Here is a 20196-nt window from a genome sequence, read left to right as displayed (position 1 = left end):
TTGATTATTGAAATAAGGCCTTGCACCGCATGTAGTGTTGCCAGGTCCTTCTTCTTCGCCAGCAGGGGACTTTGGGGGGGGGGGGTGTTCCTGGAGAAGTGATGTCATCACATTGGGGACCAGCACCCTGCATGCCTGAACACAAAGCAGTGAATTTGCCACTGGAGTTCAGGCACTCCCTGCCCCAATTCTTGCAAGCAACATTTCAAGGGACCCTTTAAATGCTGTTTGCAAGAAGGCGGGGGCAATACCTGAACTCCTGTGATAAATTTGCAACATGGAGTTTTTATTATTATTATTATTATTATTATTATTATTATTATTATTGTTGTTGTTGTTGTTGTTGTTGTTGTTGTTATTATTATTTCTTTCCATTTATATCCCGCCCTCCCTGCACGGAGGGCCCAGGGTTTAGGCATGCAGCTGGCAGCCACCCCTCTCCCTTCCTCCCGCAAAATTTAAAGGGCCCTCCAGCTAATCGATCAGCTGGAGGGCCCTTTAAATCTCACAGGAGGGGAGGGAGAGGGGTGGCCACCAGTGGTCGCTCTTGGGGTTGGGGCTTCCCTCACCAGTCAGCTGGCTAGCGGCAGGCAGGAGCCTGGGAAATTGGGGGGAAACCCCACCTGGGGTCTGGCGCCCCTAATTTTGTGCATGCTTTAAGCAATCCGAAAGATGTCTTAAAACTGGGTAACCTGAGTATATTTCTATTTATGAAATAACTCACACAATATTATATTCGTAAAATTCACACATTACAATTTCAGAATGTCACAGATATGTATGTTTTTATCTTGGCGGTGAAATTTATACAGCAGCAGTCTCTGAGACACCCAAGTTGTCTCATATTCTAATAACCACCCGTGGCCCCCATGTGCGGACAGCTAAATCCACTGATTAGGGCTACATGGAGGCTAAAGAGATTTTTCTGCAAGCTTGAGACACTCCCCAGGTTTGCCGAAAAATCTGAAAATTAAAAAATATATACCGGGGGGGGGGGGGGTGTTAAATCCCCTGAAAAGGAAACTCACATGCACTTACTTCAGGTGGCTGGGCAGAAGCTGCAGAGCCCAGGAGCCAAGCTGGGTCTGGTGACGGCATAGCCCAGGGCTCCACGCTGGGTCTGGTAGCAGCTGTGCAGCCCAGGACCTGCACCCGACATGTGACATAAAGGAAGGGAGGAAGCTGCAGTAGGTCGGCAGCAGAGGCTGCGAGCCTTGTCAGGCCCAGTGGTGGCCATAGCAGCAATACGGGGGCAGGGGGGAGTTGCAGTTGGCCAGAAGCAGAGGTTTGGAGACTCGTCAGGCCCGGGGTCAGCGGTGGTCATGGCAGTGATGCTGAAGGGGGAAAGAACTTGCAAGTGGCCGGCAGCAGATACTGGGAGCCTCCCTGGGACTGGGATCAGCAGCAGCCATGGCAGTGATGTTCGGGAACCGGGGTCATTTCCTGCAGGAGCGCACAGGAGCGGAGCTCCGGCACTAAAGAGCCCAGGGGGTGGGCAAATGCAACAAGCCCCACCCCCTGCTCCCAGCAGCCCTCAGTCAGAGCAAGAAGCAGCCAGGTAAGTTGCAGAGCCCCCCACCCGGCTCCCCGGTCCAAAAAAGTCCAGTGGCACCTTTAAGACCAAGCTTTATTCAGGTACAAGCTCTCCCTTCTCTGCGAAGACAGATCTGCATATTTCCCCCCCCCCAATAGCTAGGAATCCAAAACAGTCCAGTGGAGCCTGAGTGGTGGGTGTTGCCTTCTGACACACTTACGGTGATGCCAGGGGGTGTGGCATATGCAAATAAGTTATGCCAATGAGTTATGCTAATGAGCTCCTGCACCTCTTTTTCTACGAAATGACCCCTGGGGAGGAAGAAAGCCGGAGTGAGCTGGCAGCAGACACTGTGATGTCATGGGCGACAACGACCGTGCTGGGCCCCTGCCCAGGTTGGCAGCACAGCCGGAGTCACCGACATCACCAGAGCTGGAAGCCAGCCCCTCTGACTCCTCGGGAGTTGACAGCTTGTCAACGCCAGCACCCGAGCCAGTAACCCCCGCACCCGGTCCTGTGGCAGCCGATGACGTACAGGTGCAAACAGAAATCCCGCCTGATTTACCTCTGTGGGTGGCTTGGCTGAGAGAGCGGCTCCATGGGGACTTAGCAACCTTCCGCCGAGACACATGCTGGCAGGGAAGGCAGGCACCAAGCCCTAAGTACAGACTGGAACGGCACTGCCGCTAAGGGAAGCACTGCCAGAGGCCTATATAGTTCCCACTCAGGGTTGGCATAGATGTTTGGGGGGAAGGAAGCCACAGCTGGCCAGGCCACGGAGGTGGGGGACTCTGTCCCCTGCCAAGCCAGCAAGCCTGCCTGTGCACTGATGTCTAAGGAGGGGATTGGGGAGGATGCAGGAGTCCTCACTGCAGCCCAACCACCCACCCAGCTGGCAACCAAAGAGTTGGGTGGGGAGTTGCAGCAGTTCTCTCCACCCACTCCACCCAGCTGGTAAAAAGGGAGCCAGATGGTGGCAGCAATGATGGTGGGGGTGGGTGGGAGATGTGCCGGGGCAGTAGTGATGGGGGTGGAGGGACTCCTCCCTGCGAGTATCGCAGGTCCCCACTTGTTCAATAAAAATATGGCAACTGCATCAATCAACACAGAAGGAAAATCAGAAGGCAGGTTCATTGTGCTGCGTATTCATTACAATACACAATCAATACCAGCAAAGAATTTTTAAAAATCAAGCTACATTAAATGTACTGATGCTTTCAAAAACGGGAAAAAACCTAGACTGCCCAGGCTTAAAAACCAAGCAAGCTTTTAACTTGTCTTTAAAAAACCCTACAAAAACCCACATCCAAACAAATAAATTATGCATGGCCTTTGCTTGAACAAACAACATCAAAACTGTGTATAAATGTATGCAGATTCCTGCAAGTCATAAACTGTTCTCTGCTAAATGAAGAACAAAAATATCCCATTAGTAGATATCCAAGGACTGAAAGTTGCCCCAAGCAATAGATGGGATAGCTCGTTATCAGCTGTTACCCATCCAGCTGTTCATAAACTGAAAGTACAGCTATTCTGACCCTGAGATCAGATACATTTGATTCTGAAGGATGACCTCCAACAAGATTAGGCCATGAGGCTAGTGGCTTTATCTGAATCCAAACTACGGTTGCCATTCTCCCATTGGGGGTGGGGTTTTACCCGTTTTCAGGGGCCCCAAGCTGCTGCCACCCAGCCAGCTGGGAGAGTCCCACCCCCCAAGAGCCCCGTCCACGCCAGCATGCCCGGTGCAATGATGTCATTGTGTAGGGCACGTTGTGGGAGGGACGCTCTAGCATTTGAGAAAAAACTCAATGGTTTCCACGGAGTTTTTTTCTCAAACGCTAGTGTCCCCCCGCAACATGCCCTGTGCGATAATGTCCCTTCCAGGTGACATCATCACAATGCGCACACACCGAAAAGTCCCGGGCATGAAAAGGGACCCCCCGCTGGCAGCCAGGTAAGACCTGGCAACCCTAATCCAGACCCAGAGGGTGTGTTCTTCAATGGACCTAAAAGTGAAGCTAGAAAAACTGGAGCCTGAAGTGCAGCCTATGACCGAGCAAGGGCAGAAGGTCTGGCTCTTCGTGTTTACCAGGCCTGGCTGATCCAGAGTCTTCATACTGCCAGCCAATCACAGGCTCTGAGGCCTGAACATGCAGAGTTCCAGGTGCCTCAGGCTTTGGTGTCCTTGAATACTTCATCAGCCAGGCCCAAGGCCCTGGCTGTAATCTGATAACACAGAGCTGAGCAGTCATGTAAACATTCCACTTCCTCTTTTGGCCGATCTGTAGCTCTGGTTGGGGCTACAGACTTCTGGATCAACAGAGCCAACTGGCTCTCTGCAATTACAAGTATAAACACACAGCAGCAAATTAACCCTGGCAGAGACAAGAGATGGGCAGTAGATTCAAGACGGACAGAAGGAAATACTTCTTTACACAGCAAGTGAACAAAATGTAGATTTTTCCTGCCAGAGGATGTAGTGATGGCCACAGGCACAGACAGCTTTGAAAGGAGATTAGACAGATTCATGAAGGATAGGTCTAGCAGTGGCTACTAGGAACCTCCTACGTTCAGAGGCAGTCAAGCTCTGAATCCCAGTGCCAGGAGGCAACATCAGGGGAAGCCCCCGGCCTCTATGCCTTGTTGTTCAACCTCTGGAGGAACTGGTTAGCCACAGTATGAGACAGGATGCTGGACTAGACTAGATGGACCACTGGTCTGATCCAGCAAGGCTCTTCTTATGTCCTTATAGTTGATGACGCCAACAGCAGCCAACGCCCATCAAAAGAGTTCTCTTGAGCTCCATCCGTCTTGTTCACAGGAGAAGAGTTCTCAATATCCGCTGTATTTTAGGGCCTGACTAAACCTTGTTTCTTGTCTGGTCCTTGCAATCCATATGACTTTGCAAGTTCCCCAGGGGCAGCTTAATGTCCAGGGGTGTGGGGCCCAATTCAGACTGGGTCTACAGAGTGCAAAAATGGACTTCACCCCACCCACCCACCCACCACCCAATATTCCAGACCCAACATGGCCCCTGAGAAACACTAATTGCCTTACTGGGGGTTTCATATGTACTGATAGGGAACATGATGGTTTCCCAAACAGTCCACCTGTGCAGTTTGGGATCAGGAAAACGATGGAGGGGGGCATAAGTGCCCTTTCCCTGCATGCTATGGTCCCAATTTGAGTTAGGTCCTGAGGTGCCTGGAAATGGGGTTCCCAGTAGAGAACTTGCAAGAGTATAGATAGTAGAGAACTTGCAAGAGTACAGACAGTGGTTGACCCAGACCCAACCAAAGGTCAGTGTATCTTAGGATGTCAGACTTAGGCTGGCAACCCCCAGGAGCATTTTGTGGGGGAGATTCTGCAGACAGGATTTGCTTATGCTGTGATGCCACTTCCAGCCAAATGCTGCTCTAGAAATTCCCAAATCTCTATGGTTTTACCAGAGAGGAAATTCCTAGAGTGTTGCATGATGATGTGATGTCACTTCTGGGTATGCAGTTGGAAGTGATGTCACAGCATCAGTTTTTGTTCTTGCTGTCCCACTGAGCATCTTGAATGAATCGTGTTGTTAGGCTTTTGGTTAGGTGACTTGTCCATGGGGCAGGAGGAATGTATATGTTTAGATATAACTTAGCCAGAAGTATCCACTCAGGGGCTGATATTTCAGAAGTCAGCATGCGAGCACAGTATGCTGCACTGGAGGGTGGAATGGCACATTTACAAGAAGGGGAGTTTGTGGTGGTGAAGTCACACAAGCTGTAGGCACGTATGAAACCTACACAATTCCTGCCTCCCATAAACAAATACATATTTGCGTTTACCTTTTCACATTACAGCAGAAGTACAAAACTTAGGGTCCGCCACCCCCCACCCACCCACCCGTGCGCCAGATCTCCAGAAACAGCAGTTCCCTGCACTTAAAGGAGCCGGCGTTTCCCTTTTAAATACAGGAGCCAGCGTTTCCCCTTTAAGAGCAGCCGCGTTTCCCTTTTAAGAGAACGAAGCTGGCATTTCCCTGCAAGCTTGCGGAGATCAGGAAACACGGGTTCCACACACTTAAAGGGAGAGAGATGGGTGGCTGTGGGTATTGGGGGGGTAGAACCCTCCCCAAAATGGGGGACCCCTGGCAAACCAGGGAGTTTGGCAACCCTAACAAAACTGAAGCATCAGACACTCTTGCATTGCTCATTTTAAAAACGATGTTATTCTATTACAAGGTTACAAAACAATATACAAATAAAAACTATGCAGTAGTAAAACTGAAGTAAAATTAAAGCATGAGAGTGAAGTGTAAAAACCAAAGCAAGACTGAAATTAAATCTTATGTTCAAGGAGTTGCTCCCAGGACAACATTTAAACTGACGAAGAGAAACGACGTACAGTCTTTGTTTGCTGTTGGCATATGGAGGGGGGGAGAGAAAGAAAGTGCAATACTTACTTTATTTGTGAAGAGTAACTCCCATATGCACTGCTGTGTGTGTTTGAAATATGCCCATTCATTCTGATCGTCACTCCCTCTGTAGGAAACAGAAAAACAATTCACGTCATCTAATACATATACATTAATTTAAGAAATATTAATATTAATGTAATAAAAGCTTACAGGAGACTACAGAGCACACCAATTATGTCTGTAGGCGAACTATTTTTGGTCTTTTTCCATGGGAAAATTAACATTTATCTCCCTAGAGTTAATTTCTCTTGGAAGGTCACGCTTGATAGACTAAATCTGCCACCAATATGAAGATGTCATCCACTTAGAGAGGCCAACCATCCAATAAGGCCTGGGGGTTTCCAGGTATTACAACTGATTTCCAGACCACAGAGATCAGCTCCCCTGGAGAACGACATGATGACATAGAGGCTGGACTCTATGTTATCGTGTCCCTGCTAAGGTCCCTCCCCTCCCAAATCCCACCCTCCCCAGGCTCCATCCCTACACCTCCCGGAATTTCCCAACACTACACCCAGCTCTGTTTCTTCCCCAAAGCAGAGTCCGTGGGTCTGTGGCATTCCTAAACAAATACCATCAGGTTTAGGGTTACCATTCCCCAGGTGGTGGTGGGAGATCCTGTTTTTCTGGGCTCCTGCTCGCTGGCAGCTAGTGGGCGGGCGGGAGTTCCCAGTGGGAGTTCCCACCCCACCCCCAACAGCAACATGGTGTGCGATGCGCTGATGTCACCTGGAATTGACGTAGGTGCATTGGTGACATTGGGGGGGGGGGTGATGCTCTGGTTTTTGGGTGGAATGCTATGGTTTGAGGGTGATTTCACCATAGAATTTTGCCCAAAAAAACAGAGTGTCGCCCCCGACATCACCGGTATGCCTACATCACTTCCTGGTGACGTATGCGCATCGCGCAACATCCCCACCTACTCCCAGAATGCTCTCCCAATCCCCCGCCAGCACAATGACTGGACCTTGGAATCCTAATCAGGTTTGGTACTGATGGTCAAATGCGTGTTTCCCAATTTTGGGGGTCCAGTTTTTCAGGACTTCCTCCCGAGAAGAGCCACAGCCAAAGCCAGTTAGGACAACCCATAAAGCAACAGTGTTTGCTGTTGCACAGACCTCGGGACTCCCCCTACATTTTTCTCCCCCATATAATAGTTTTTTTCCCAAAAGCAACATGATTTTCATGGATGTTTACTATGGCAGTCAGGCTAAAACCACATTTTATAACCGGTCAACATATTTTAGTTTAAACCGTTCCTCCCACTATACTTTAATTCGCACCCTTCTAGAAAGTCTTTTGTTTCTTTACTTGATGGGCTGTACAGCGTTCTGTTAATTAGACTCTTTCAGAGCCGTCTCGAGTCAAGAGGCTGTCTTTAGATGCCTAAATCAACACATTTCATGCTATCTGCGTTTTGGTTTGCTAACTCAGCTCCTCACATTTCCCTGCTCCCACAACAAATAAAAACTAATGGGTGCCTTAAAATACTTCAGATCTTCACTATTCATGAGGAACCAGGGGAAACCGGGAAGTGGGAATGGAGTGGAGGCCTGGGGAGGATTGCTTCTCAAAAGACAAGATGGCCGACAGGGTGAAAGCCAGAACAGTGTAGTGGTTAAGTGCTGAACTTCAGTCAGGGAGACCTGAATCCCCATTGGACCTACGGAAATTAGCAGATGACCTTGAGTCCATCACTCAGCCTACTGCCAGGGCAGGTGAAAGGAGAACAAAAAGTAGATAACCCTAGCTATGTCTTCGAGATCTGATGAGATCAGGCTATCCTGGGCTATCCTATCTACGTAGTAAGCCACACTAAGCTCCTTGGAGAATCTCGAGAAACGCAACTCTTGCAATGAACGGAACTCTCAATTCCAGCGGATACAGAGGATTCTTTTTAAAAGCGACAGGACGTTATTGATGAACCCACGTGCTTCTGCTGCTCACACTGAAAGCCACACACTGAGATTTAAGAGCTTTTGGATGAGTTTTGTTCTGAATATTGCTGGGAAATATAATTTTTCAATTTCAGACTCGGTAACCTTTTATTACGGCCGCTGGAGAGGAGATCAGTCAAAATGCGCTTGGCAATTTTAGTCATAATTGCATTTGAAAGATTAACGGATAAACCAGAATTTATTTCAGATACTGTACTCAAAGAACCATAGCTATTATCTGATTAAGTGGTTTTATCGAAAGAACATTCCCCTGTGCTGTTCACATACAATTGCCTGTAAAGCTTAGTGCAGCAAGTCTCTACAAGATTTATGGTGCAAACCTACACAGAGTTACTCCGTTTTAAGCATGCTGAAGGTCTTCCGAGTAACTCTGCAAAGGACTGCACTGCTAAGACTGCAAGATCTTGTACGTAAATGCTTTTATCCCTGACCTAGAGGAATTTTGGTAGAACCCCTTACAAGACACGTCTCACACCAGATCTCAAAATAAAGCATGCACAAATGCCACTGTTAAGGTCTTTGTAAGAATCTGTAAAGAGCCTGGCAGAACCCCTGGGGTGTGATACCCCATTCAAGCAGCCAAAATAAGGCAGCATTTATTAGCCAGTCAACAAGACTACAAGAAATGTAATTCACAGCATGGAATGAAACTTCACTCTTGTCTCTGGCTAACCCATGACAACGCCCTACTATTCCTTATTTGATCCAACCACTTCACATGGTGAATGACCGTCTCTTTGGGTTTCCATAACTCCCTATACCCTTTGCTTTGTTTACACAATCAATGAGCCATTTGGGATAATTCACACATACACAGAATGTAATGGGCTTGTTCTCCCCCCAAAGTATGGGGTAAATAGGACAAAGAAGAATCACACATAGAGCTAAGTGTAAATGCTGTTCTCAGTTAAGCATACACAGGATAGAAAACCAGAATTTGCTATCCTAATGTGTGAAGCAGTTCTCAGAGACTGATGCAAATCAGAATATACAAGACAACCTAAGGGGTTATCTAAGGCGTTTCTGCCTATGTAGCCATACTAACAATGCTTAGACTTTTGCTACATCATAAATTCCCATGCTGGGCATATAACTGAAGCAGTTTGTACATTCCCACCTTCTATCAGTTATACTAAATGTAAAGGACAAGCACAGCTGCTATTTATTTATATGGTCACTGGGCCTTGGATCCCATTGTTTCCACGTTAGCTTTAAAAACATGCAGGCCAGAAATATCATAGAATCATAGAATGTTAGAGTTGGAAGGGATCTTGCAGGTCATCTAGTCCAACCCCCTGCACTCTGCAGGAGCATAGCCAAAAGATAGCCCTACAACATACCCAAAAGATGGTTGTCCAGCCTCACTTGAAAACATCCAGCGAAGGAGCATCCACCATCTCCCGAGGCAGTCTGTTCCACTGCTCAACCACTCTTACAGTTAGGAAGTTTCTCCTGATATTTAGCCGGTATCGACTCCCTTGTAATTTCCACCCATTAGATCTAGTCTTGCAATCCGGAGCAAGAGAGAATAGATCTGTTCCATCTTCTACATGACAGCCCTTCAAATATTTGAAGACTGCAATCATGTCCCCTCTAAGCCTTCTCTTTCCCAGGCTAAACATACCCAACTCTTTCAGCCTTTCCTCATAAGACTTGGATTCCAACCCTCTCACCATCCTGGTTGCCCTCTTCTGGACACGCTCGAGCTTGTCAACATCCTTCCTAAAATGTAGTGCCCAAAACTGGACACAGTACTCCAGGTGAGGCCTGACCATAGCAGAATAGAGCAGAACTACCACCTCCCGTGATCTGGACACAGTGTTTCTGTTAATGCATCCTAAGATTGCATTAGCTTTCTTCGCAGTCACATCGCACTGCAGGCTCATGTTTAGCTTGTGATCAGAACACCCAGATCCCTTTCACATGAGCTGCTGTCAAGCCAAGTCCCTCACTTACGTCCTTAACAGATACCTCAAGGAATCTGCAGGTAACATACAAGCGTTCGTATGTTACTTGTGCAGTTCCGCATCATCATCATCATCACCATCACAAATGAAATCTACACTACAGAAAAACGCTGAATTTTTGAATACGAAAGACCAGAGCCTTAAAAAAGAGAGAGGGGGGGGTGCTGGAACTCTCAAGAGGGAAATGAAGTTTTCAATCTGTATACTGAAAACTCATGGAGAATTTTGTCAAAGAGGTTCCAGAATTCCATTCTGGTGTATTCCCCCAGAAAAAAAGCCCCGCAGAAGACCAAGTTCAACAGAATTCCTTGTTTCCCCCAATCACAGCAGAACAGAAATGCCTGGCTTTTCTTGAGTACCATTTAAGTTAAATCAATTTGCAGTCAAAATGAAAGCACAGATAGCTTCAAGCAAGAGGCTCTAAAATATTGGGCTATGAAGGTGCTTTAGCTTGTTTTCTCCTATATGCTGTGAAGTAAACGCACTGTTTTGACCCTTCACGCATTTTTAGTTTTAAAAAGTGCACAATGCTCTGTTTGGGATAAAGCCGTCTAAGGGCTTTCTGTAGAATTTCCTGGTCTCCTGAGGCTGAGAGCTGAAGATGCAGGGAACAGAGGGGGGGGGGGGGGGGCAGAGTCTGAGGGGATGTGGAAGAGCCTAAAGGTACCTGAGGCAGCAACAGGTGGTCCTTGGTTGCTCAAGAGAACAGGCTGGCCGGGTTCAGTCACAAGACAGAGTGAATGTCAGTAACTCTCAAGTGAAGCGAAGCATCCCCCCATAACTCTGGACCCTCGCTCCCAGATTTTGCTCCTTAACCTTGGAGAAGGATAAAATTGTGAAACATCAGGTAAACCCTGAAAACCCAAGTTCACCATGGTGGTGGAAAGTGCCCTCAAGTCACAGCGGACTTATGGCAACCCCATAGTTTTCAAGGCAAGAGACGAACAGGGGTGGTGAAAAGTACGCAGACGGAGAGTGATTTCAGCAAAGCGTACTTTATTCGATCAGGAACAAGACGACTTTGGCTGGCTCACAGACCGGCTTATATACCCCGAGAAACCGCCACCCAAAACACACCCCTACTTCCCTATAGGTTATTTACAGTGGCCGAGAGTCCCATAGGCTCTCGGCCGGGAACCTAGCCCCCTGATTGGAGCAGGCTAGGATCCGCATAGTCCACTGTCTCTTGGAGCGAAGCTCTGCGTTTGTCTCTGGACTTGTCTGGACTTGTCTGGACTGGATACATTACAGGTGGGTTTACCATTACCTGTCTCTGAGGAGCAACCCTGTCCTTCCTTGGTGGTCTCTCATCCGAGGAGTAACAAGGGATAATCCTGCTTAGCTGCCAAAATCTGACCGGATCAGGCAAGCCCGGGGCCATCCAGGTCAGGACCAAGTTCACTATCAAACCCTTTACAGCATATGGAACATAGGAAACGGCCTTATCTGGGGTCAGACCATCTTCTCCAACTGGCAGAGGCTCTTCAGTCTTCCAGAATGAGGCCTCAATCCCATTACCCCGATCCTCCTAACGTGACGTGGACAGTGACTGAGCCAGTGTCCTTGGGATTTAATGAGGCATAATGGCTGAAGAGAACACACTGTAACTTCACGCCCAGGGTCCATCACCACAGACCCAGAGCCAGGGCTATTTTTGGGCAGGAACGCACAGGAACGGAGTTCCGGCTGGCTCCTGAGGTGGCCATGCCCAGCAGGAGTTCATTAGCATAACAGGCCACACCCAACAGCAGAAACTCATAAGGATTGGCTACATTAGGGGGGTGTGGCCTAACATGCAAAGGAGTCCCTGCTATAAAAAAAGCCCTGGGTTTTGACAACAAACAAGGTAAACAGAATAAGAAGCAAAAGGTGGGTGTGGCTGGATGAGTACACTTCTGGTAACACAGGGGTGTGGCCTCATATGCTAATGAGCTGTGCTGTCAGGCGTGTGGCCTAATATGCTAATGAGTTTCTGCTGTTGGGTGTGGCCTGTTATGCTAATGAGTTCCTGCTGGGCTTTTTCGACAAAAAAAAGCCCTGCCCAGAGCCACCACCTGTTTGGTGAATGGGCCCACACCCACAATGGAGGAGAGGAGGAGGAGGAGAAGCAGAAGAAGAGATTGGATTTATACCCCGCCCTTCATTTGGAATCTCAGAGCAGCTTACGATCCCCTTCCCTTCCCCTCCCCACAACAGACACCCTGTGAGGTAGGTGGGGCTGAGAGAGTTCTTTCGAGGACTGCTCTTGAGAGAACAGCTCTGAGAGAACTTGTGACTGACCCAAGTTCTCCCAGCTGCCTGCATGTGGAGGAGTGGGGAATCAAACCCGGTTCTCCAGATTAGAGTCCGCCACTCTTAACCACTACACCAAACTAAGCTCTCCGGGAGTCACAGGCAACAGGCAAGTCAGCCAGTGCTGGGAATGCATGAAGTCATGGTGGCTCAGAAGTAGACACCAGCTTGGTCACTGAGGCAACGAGGGTTGGGGTACCTCAGGAATTACTGTGATCCTCTGGTGTCCCATGGAATCCCCCATCTAGGCCTTACAGTACCCCCCACACCTTTCAGTGTCCCTTTCCCCTATTGCAATATGGGAGAAGTAATGATTCCAGCTTCTTTTACAGTACAGGTTGTTTGTTGTTGTTCAGTCGCACAGTCGAGTCCGACTCTTTGCGACCCCATGGACCAGATCACGCCAGGCCCTCCTGTCTTCCACTGTCCTCTGAAGTTGGCTCAATTTCATGTTCGTTGCATCTATGACACTGTCTAACCATCTCATCCTTTGCCGTCCCCGTCTTCTTTGACCTTCAATCTTTCCCAGCATCAGGTTCTTCTCCAGTGAGTGCTCCCTTCTCATTTGGTGGCCAAAGTCTTTGAGCTTCAGTTTCATTATTTGGCCTTCCAGGGAACAGTCAGGGTTGATTTCTTTTAGGACTGACTGATTTGATCTTCTTGCAGTCCAAGAGACTCTCAAGAGTCTTCTCCAGCACCATAGTTCAAAAGAATCTATTCTTCGGCGCTCGGCCTTCCTTATGGTTCAACTCTCGCAGCCATACATGACTACTGGGAATACCATTGCTTTGACCATGCGGACTTTTGTTGGCAGGGTGATGTCTCTACTTTTTATCATGCTGTTTAGGTTCGCCATCACTTTCCTCGCAAGGAGCAGGCGTCTTTTAATTTCATGGCTGCAGTACAGGTTGTAACAATCACAAATAAATGAAGTGCTTTGAATACTGAAAGTGCTACATAAATAGCTAGGCACTGTTATTCATTAGTTTTACTACCTGGCATACAAAACATAAACTCTGTTACTGAAGAACGTCAGGCTGAAGAAACAAGCTTAAAGTGATACTGGAGGATAGCAGTGAAATCTCTCAGCCAAAATTACTCTCGTGAACAAGTGTCAACAACCAGGGACTGTTGAAAATTAAACCTTAAATCAAAGTTACCCTTTCACTCGATCGGAGTGAAGTATACGAAGCAGGTACATAGGACCTCATGACTCATGCCTGTAAATAACTTTGGATTTCATCTTCCACAACGCAAAAGATACCGCCGTGGATTTTGGAATAATGAAAAAGTAGCCCATATGGTTTTGTTTACAAGAGATTCATATTTCCAGCAATCAATTTCTGCAGCAACTGTATTGATTTTTTCCATATATTCTCTGTTGGTATGGCAACCAGCCATCTCTGGAGGACAAATAAGGCATATCCCACAGAGGCAGACTCAAATACTTTTAAAACAAAAATAGGCAGCAGGTAGTCCAGGGAGCACAATCCTGCCCTCAGGGGCTTTCTATCTGGCCCCAGCCAGAATGGCTTCCCTCTATAATATACATCTCAGTTGCTTTATCTCAAGTAAGGCAAAGGGCTCCTCTTCCAGTTTGGGGCAGTAGTTAAGAGCAGCGGACTCTAATCTGGGAGAACTGGGTTTGAGTCCCTACTCCTCCACATGCAGCTGCTGGGTAACCTTGGGCCAGTCACATAAGAACCGAAGAGAAGGCAATGTTGGATCAGGCCAATGGCCCATCCAGTCCAACAGTCTGTGTCACACAGTGGCCAAAATTACCAGGTGCCATCAGGAGGACCAGCAGTGGGGCCAGAACACTAGAAGCCCTCCCACTGATGCTCCCCCCCCTTAAGCACCAAAAATACAGAGCATCACTTGCCCCAGACTGAGGTTCCTATCTATACCTTGTGGCTAATAGCCATTGATGGACCTCCAATTTCCTCTTGAAGTCATCCATGCTCGTAGCCACCACCACCTCCTGTAGCAGTGAATTCCATGTGTTAATCACAAGTTCTCTCAGAGCTGTCCTCTCAAGAGCAGTCCTCGAAAGAGCTCTCTCAGCCTCACCTACCTCACAGGGTGTCTGCTATGGACAGAGGATGGGAAGAAGACTGTAAGCTACTCTGAGACTCCAAGTGAAGGGCAGAGTATAAATCCAATCTCTTCTTCTTCTGCTTCCCCAGCATGCACAGGAAAAGAGACCTTGGCAGAACCTTCCTAATCGCAAATCTCAGTTACTTACTCCTATTTGCATCTGTCTTGGCAACACAGTAATTAAATTGCATCAGGAGAACCTTGTTAAAATCTCAGTTGCTACTCATACAGTGTTGGAGAAGAGGATGTTCAAAGCCCTTTGCATCTGGTTCATCTTTCATAGATGAAGTCAGTACTGCTGGCCCTTGATCAAATGGGCACTTATTAAAAATCGGGTAGGAACCATGGTTTCAAGAATTTTGGAATGGAAGGCAAGAGCTGGGTTTTCCCATCTGGTACAGTAGCCTGAAATTTTTTACTACAGTTGCTCTTTTGTACTACCCATCACAAAACAAGAGACTAGAACGAATTTCAAATGTGTTCGCAGGCTCAAAAAGGTTGGAGACCCCGGCTCTAACCACCGGATTGTTTTCAGTGGTCTAGTGGTTAGAATGTCATGCTGGAATCTGGGATCTCTGAGTTCATATCTCCACTCAGCCACAAAGCTCAAAGGGAGAGCTTGGGCCAGTCACTTTCCCTCCCTACAACATCACTGCGCTGTAGGGAGGATAAAAGGGAACAGGAGCCATAGACAAACATAGGAAGTGCTTTGCTGGATCAGACCAGTGGTTCATCTAATCCAGCATCTTGTTTCACACAGTGGTCAACCAGTTATTATAGAAGGCCAGCAAACAGGACAGAGGCCAAGGCCTTCCCCCGATGTTGCCTCCTAAAGCTACTATTCTGAGGTTTATTACCTGAAGATGTAGAAATTCCCTTTAGTCATTGTAGTGCACAGCCATTGATAGGCCTAATCTCCTTGAATCTGTGTTATCACCTCGAGCAGATGAAGCTGCCTTAGACTGAATCAGACCCTTGGTTCATCAGTACTGTCTACTCAGACTGGCAGCGACTCTTCAGGGTCTTTCACACCACCTACTACCTGATCCTTAACTGGAGACGCCAGGGGCCAAACCTGGAGACCTTCTGCATGCCAAGCAGATGCTCTTCCACTGAGCCACAGCCCCTCCCAGCCTTTTAAAGCCCTCAACGCTAGTGGCCATTACTACATCCATTGGCAGTGAAATGCACAACTGAATTACTCATTCAGCAAAGCTGGACATCTTGGTGTCTGTACTGAGTCTATCATCCTTCAACTTTATTAGGTGCCCCAAGTTCTATATTATTGGAGAAATAGGACAGACAGGAGCGGCTGCTTTGCTGTGCCAGGTCATGGGCTGGCAGCAGGCCAACAAGGCTGACCCCTGACGTTTGGAGTCCTTCTGCACAACATGGTCCTACACTGAAGCATTACCACCAGTGGTCAACAAGCTATGTGAGAATCAGCCCTAATGTGTTCAGGCACTGTGACCCTGAAATTCCGGTGGCAGTTTAGTTAGAACAACACTAACAACAACATAGTTGCTTCGAATAATCTGCTTCGAATAATTTGGCTCGTCCAATGCACCAGAGTCATGCTACCTTTACACATCTAAATGTGCCAGGTTCGAGTCTAGTGGCACTTTAGAGACCAACACGATTTTCGGGGTGCCAGCTTTTGAGAGTCGAGACTCCCTTTGTCAGATACAAGGGGGAGCTTCAACTCTTGAGAGCTTATTCCCTGGAAATCTTATTGGTCTTTATGGTGTTGCTCGACTCGAATCCAGGTCTTCTACTACAGACCGGTACAGACCTTTGCCCTGATCTGGATAATCAAGGCTCGTCAGATCTCAGAAGCTAAGCAGGGTCGGCCTTGGCTGGTATTTGGAAGGGTGACCTCCAAGCAATAACAGGGCATGATGCAAAGGTAGGCAAAGGCAAACCACCGCTGAAATGTCTCTTGCCTTAAACTCTCTTGCCTTAAACTCTAGCTCGCCACCTAGTGGTGCATAATGATAAAAGAGCTAGAACTTCTACCTGCAAAACAATCTTAGGATCTCCTGGCTATTCTACACACAATGCCATATGATAATAATAATAATAATACAGCTACCTTCTGGAACATCTAAATGTGTACTTGAATCCTCCAGACATGGGTAGCATGACCGATATTTTTAATTCAGAGGGCACTGAGTGATTCAGCAGGTTATGGTTAAAGGCTGTTCTTCTCTGCTTGATAGATATGCTTTTCAGTATTTTGTGTTCTCCTGAGGTTAAGTTGTCCTTGAAGTTGTGTTTGTTGTTTAAATTCAGAATTTCCTAGGCACACCCGCACAAAGTATAAATGGCTGGATAAAGTCTACATGATCTGGAAAAAGCTAGTTTTTTCAGCTGCTCTCCAAACTTAGCACAGCATTGTTCACATCATGAGAACAAGATGACTTTAAAAAAAAAAAAAAAAAAAACAGTGGGAAGGATAATTTGTAATTATTAGGGCTGCTGACCCAGTACAAAATTTTAAGATGAATGCTCATCTTTTTAGCTAATCAATTAAATTTAAATAAATTTGCAATTTACCAAAATATCAATAGAAATAACTCTTTGAGAAACTGAACTTCAAACTTAACGAAAGCTACTAGCCATTAAAGAGAAACAACCATCTTTCAAAGCTGCTTTTTCATTCCCTGTTACATTAATAGAAAAGGAGGAGGAGGAGGAGTTATACCCCACCCTTCATTTGGAGTCTCAGAGTGGCTTACAATCACGTTTCCTTCCCCTCCCCACAACAGACACCCTTGTGAGGGAGGTGGGGCTGAGAGAGCTCTGAGAGAACTGCTCTTGAGAGAACAGCTCCGAGAGAACTTGTGACTGAACCAAGGTCACCCAGCTGGCTTCATGTGGAGGAGTGGGGAATCCACCCCTCTTAACCACTATACCAAACCATTACACAGTTATGTATGTATAATGTCACCACATAAAGCCTGGTGGATCAATTTATCAGTGAAGCTGAGTAATAACTTGCAACCTGAGTAATAGCTGTAGACAAAAAGCCCTACGTATACCTTGGAAAATTAGTAAACGAAACATTTTGATGTATTTATTTACTTAATCCATACCCCGCTTTTCCCAGTGGAGCCCCCAAAGCAGCTTACATCATTTTCTCATTTCAAATCCTGAGACAGGGATTATTTGGTTTCTCATGGACCCATTCCTTCATCTAGTTTAGTACTCCCTAATATCTCCGAGTTATATTATCTCTTGTCTAAACCCAGGTTTTATAGTGGACTTGCTGGACAGAGGGCAACACAGGTCGTCTTTCCATTTGCATTTTCCAGCAGGGTGTCCTGGCTACAGTGTCTCAGGAGGAACTGGAAGACCCGGCTCGAAAGCCCGCTGCTGCACGATTTTGGGCCAGTCCCTTTCCCTCAGCCAAACCAACCTCACAGAGTTGTTGCGAGCATCAAGTGAGGAATAGAGAACCAAGTACACTGCTGTGAGGTCCTGGGGAGAGGCAGCACGGGTATGTATTAGACCAGCGATACTCACTCAGTGGCTCTGCAGCCACGTGTGGCTCTTGGACATGCCAGCTGTGGCTCTTGTGAGCACTGTTCCCCAATGTGGCAGCCACCCTACTTTTCAGGACAGTGGGCAAGGCCCTTGCCCGGTCAGGACTGTGGTTGGAAGCTGGTTCTCATCTTGAAACAGCGGCCGCTGAAGGGACAGAAAAGTTGCGAGACTCCCTGGGGTGCAGGCTTCATGCCAGGGGTGGAAGTAATGTGGCTCTTTTGGTTGACGGCTAGGGTTGCCAGGTCGCTACCTTTTGCTGGTGAGGGGCTCCAGCCCGCTCTCCTGGATGTCCTTGCGTGCATGCAAAGTGTGCACACTGTGATGGCGTCACCCAGAAGTGACATGATCACACTAGGCACGTCGCGGGGGAGGGAGTTCTAGCATTTGGCCAAAAATTCTATAGTAACCATAGAGTTTTTAGCCAAATGCCAGAGTGTCACCGAGCTCTCCCCACAGGCCAACTGCCTGGTGGCGGATTTGGGGGCTTGAAATCGGGGAAAACCCCGCCCCTATTGGGGGGGTGGCAACCCTACTGATGGCAATTGCAAATGTGGCTCTTCATGACCCGCAGAATGAGCATCACTGTACCATACAAGAAATTTGCCTGTGTTTGACAGCATGTTACTTAAAGAAAAAAGTATTAAACATGGAGCTTTATTTTAAATTTAAAGCAACTTCCATATGGTATTGTCTCGCATTTAGTGGACCGATATCCTATATAAGTATCCCCTTGAAAATACACACAAATACACACAACCACACTGTGAAGCCCCACACTGCAAAATCTTTGACTCTATAAGCATTCTACAGAACTTAGAACAGCCTAAATGATATCAGCCATTGGAATTTAAATGCCTCTTCCACCCGAACAATGCATTTTCCATCTGAGCTAAATGGGATCCAGCGAGGCCTTGTCTGAAGGAACAATCACATCCCCAGTGGCCGCATTAACTTTAAAACGAAACTTAACATCCACTGTGCATCGCGTAAATAATGTTCCCACAGAAAAGGTTTCCATTCAACATTCCTAGTACTCTAATAGCTCTGAGACATAACAGCTGTGTCCCTGATAACGCAATTTGCCTGCTGCTGCCGAAGAAATAGCTGAATGGCTCCATGCCAATGCCGGATGGCGGGAGAGGGGAAAAAACCCATCTAGCAAGTGCATCTCAATAGGCCTAAAATGCCTGCAAAAATGTGGGGAATCATTTTATCGGCTCCATTTTTAAAATTTCATACTGAACAATGATTCGGGTATGTTTTTTTAAAAAAAAAACCCTACAACTTCTTGCAGATGGAATTTTCATTCAGTTTAGCTGGACAGGTGGTGGTGGTGGAGAAGCTCTTCCGGAGTACAAGCGCGTGTACCAACAACCTGCCACTGGGAATCTGCAACTGGGTCTCCCAACATGAACACACACGAAGCTGCCTCACACTCAATCAGATCGCATTTGCTTCCCACAATTAGAAAAGACACCTTTAGACATTTATCTGCTATTTTGACATATTTATCACTTGACAACTGTTGACCTTATAACGTTAGCTTGTTATTTACTTCTGACTTTGCATACCTTAACCCCCATCATTACATGTTAATTTGCTGTTAAAGTCCCTGTCTATAAGTTTAAACCTTACCTACCATTCCAATGTATTTGAAAAAGCGTGCCTTGCACACGAAAGTTCATACCTTTGTTGGTCTTAATGGTGCTACTGGACTCTACATTTGTTCTACTGCTTCAGACCAACATGGCTGATCACCCGGACTGAATCAGTCTATCAAGGTGAGTATAGTCTCTGCCAGTGCTCCCTCTAAGCTGTGGAGACTTGTGAGCAAAAATTCTGCTTTGTGAACTACTGGCATTAAAGTTTGAGTGAGCGATTTGGCAACTGCATAAATTAGTTCGCTCTGGAGCCATCCTTCCCGAGCTGAGACAAAAATGTGTGAGCCGGAGGCTAAAAAACTGTGAGCTAGCTCACAACAACTCAGCTTAGAGGGAACACTGGTCTCTGCAGACCGGCAGCGGCTCTCCGGGGTCTCAGTTAGAGGTCTTCCACGTCAGCTACTGCCTGGACCTTTCAACTGGAGAGGCTGGGGATTGAACCTGGGGCCTTCTACATGCAAAGCAGATGCTCTACCACTGAGTCTTACAAAGCAGGAAAAGGAGAGGGGGACATCGATCAGAGAGGCACAGAGAGGAAGGGCTGGGTGTTCACTCTTCCCCCACCCACACTTGGTTTCCTCTTGACTGAAGCTGTCCCTTGGCTGAAACTTGTTGAGAAAAGAAAGAAGACAGGTTCCTGCACTGTGCTTGTCTATTTTTCCCTACCAGGGCCTAAAGA

General features: G+C 47.2%; 1 protein-coding gene across 2 annotated transcripts in view; it reads right to left on the bottom strand.

Annotated features, from left to right (window-relative positions):
- EPS8 (epidermal growth factor receptor pathway substrate 8) overlaps nucleotides 1-20196 on the bottom strand; it is a 233517-nt gene that overhangs the window by 101599 nt on the left and 111722 nt on the right. For both annotated transcript variants that reach the window (XM_015415535.1, XM_015415534.1), the window contains exon 2: nucleotides 5982-6060. In XM_015415535.1, coding sequence (XP_015271021.1) covers nucleotides 5982-6043 — 62 coding nt within the window. In that variant the 5' untranslated portion in view covers nucleotides 6044-6060. The remainder of the gene's footprint in view (nucleotides 1-5981; nucleotides 6061-20196) is intronic.

This window comes from Gekko japonicus, unplaced genomic scaffold (genome assembly GCF_001447785.1).
Source record: "Gekko japonicus isolate JY-2015 unplaced genomic scaffold, Gekko_japonicus_V1.1 scaffold1846, whole genome shotgun sequence".
NCBI lineage: Eukaryota > Metazoa > Chordata > Lepidosauria > Squamata > Gekkonidae > Gekko > Gekko japonicus.
The sequence above is the reverse complement of the archived record's forward strand: the minus strand, read 5'-3'. Positions and strand labels throughout refer to the sequence as shown.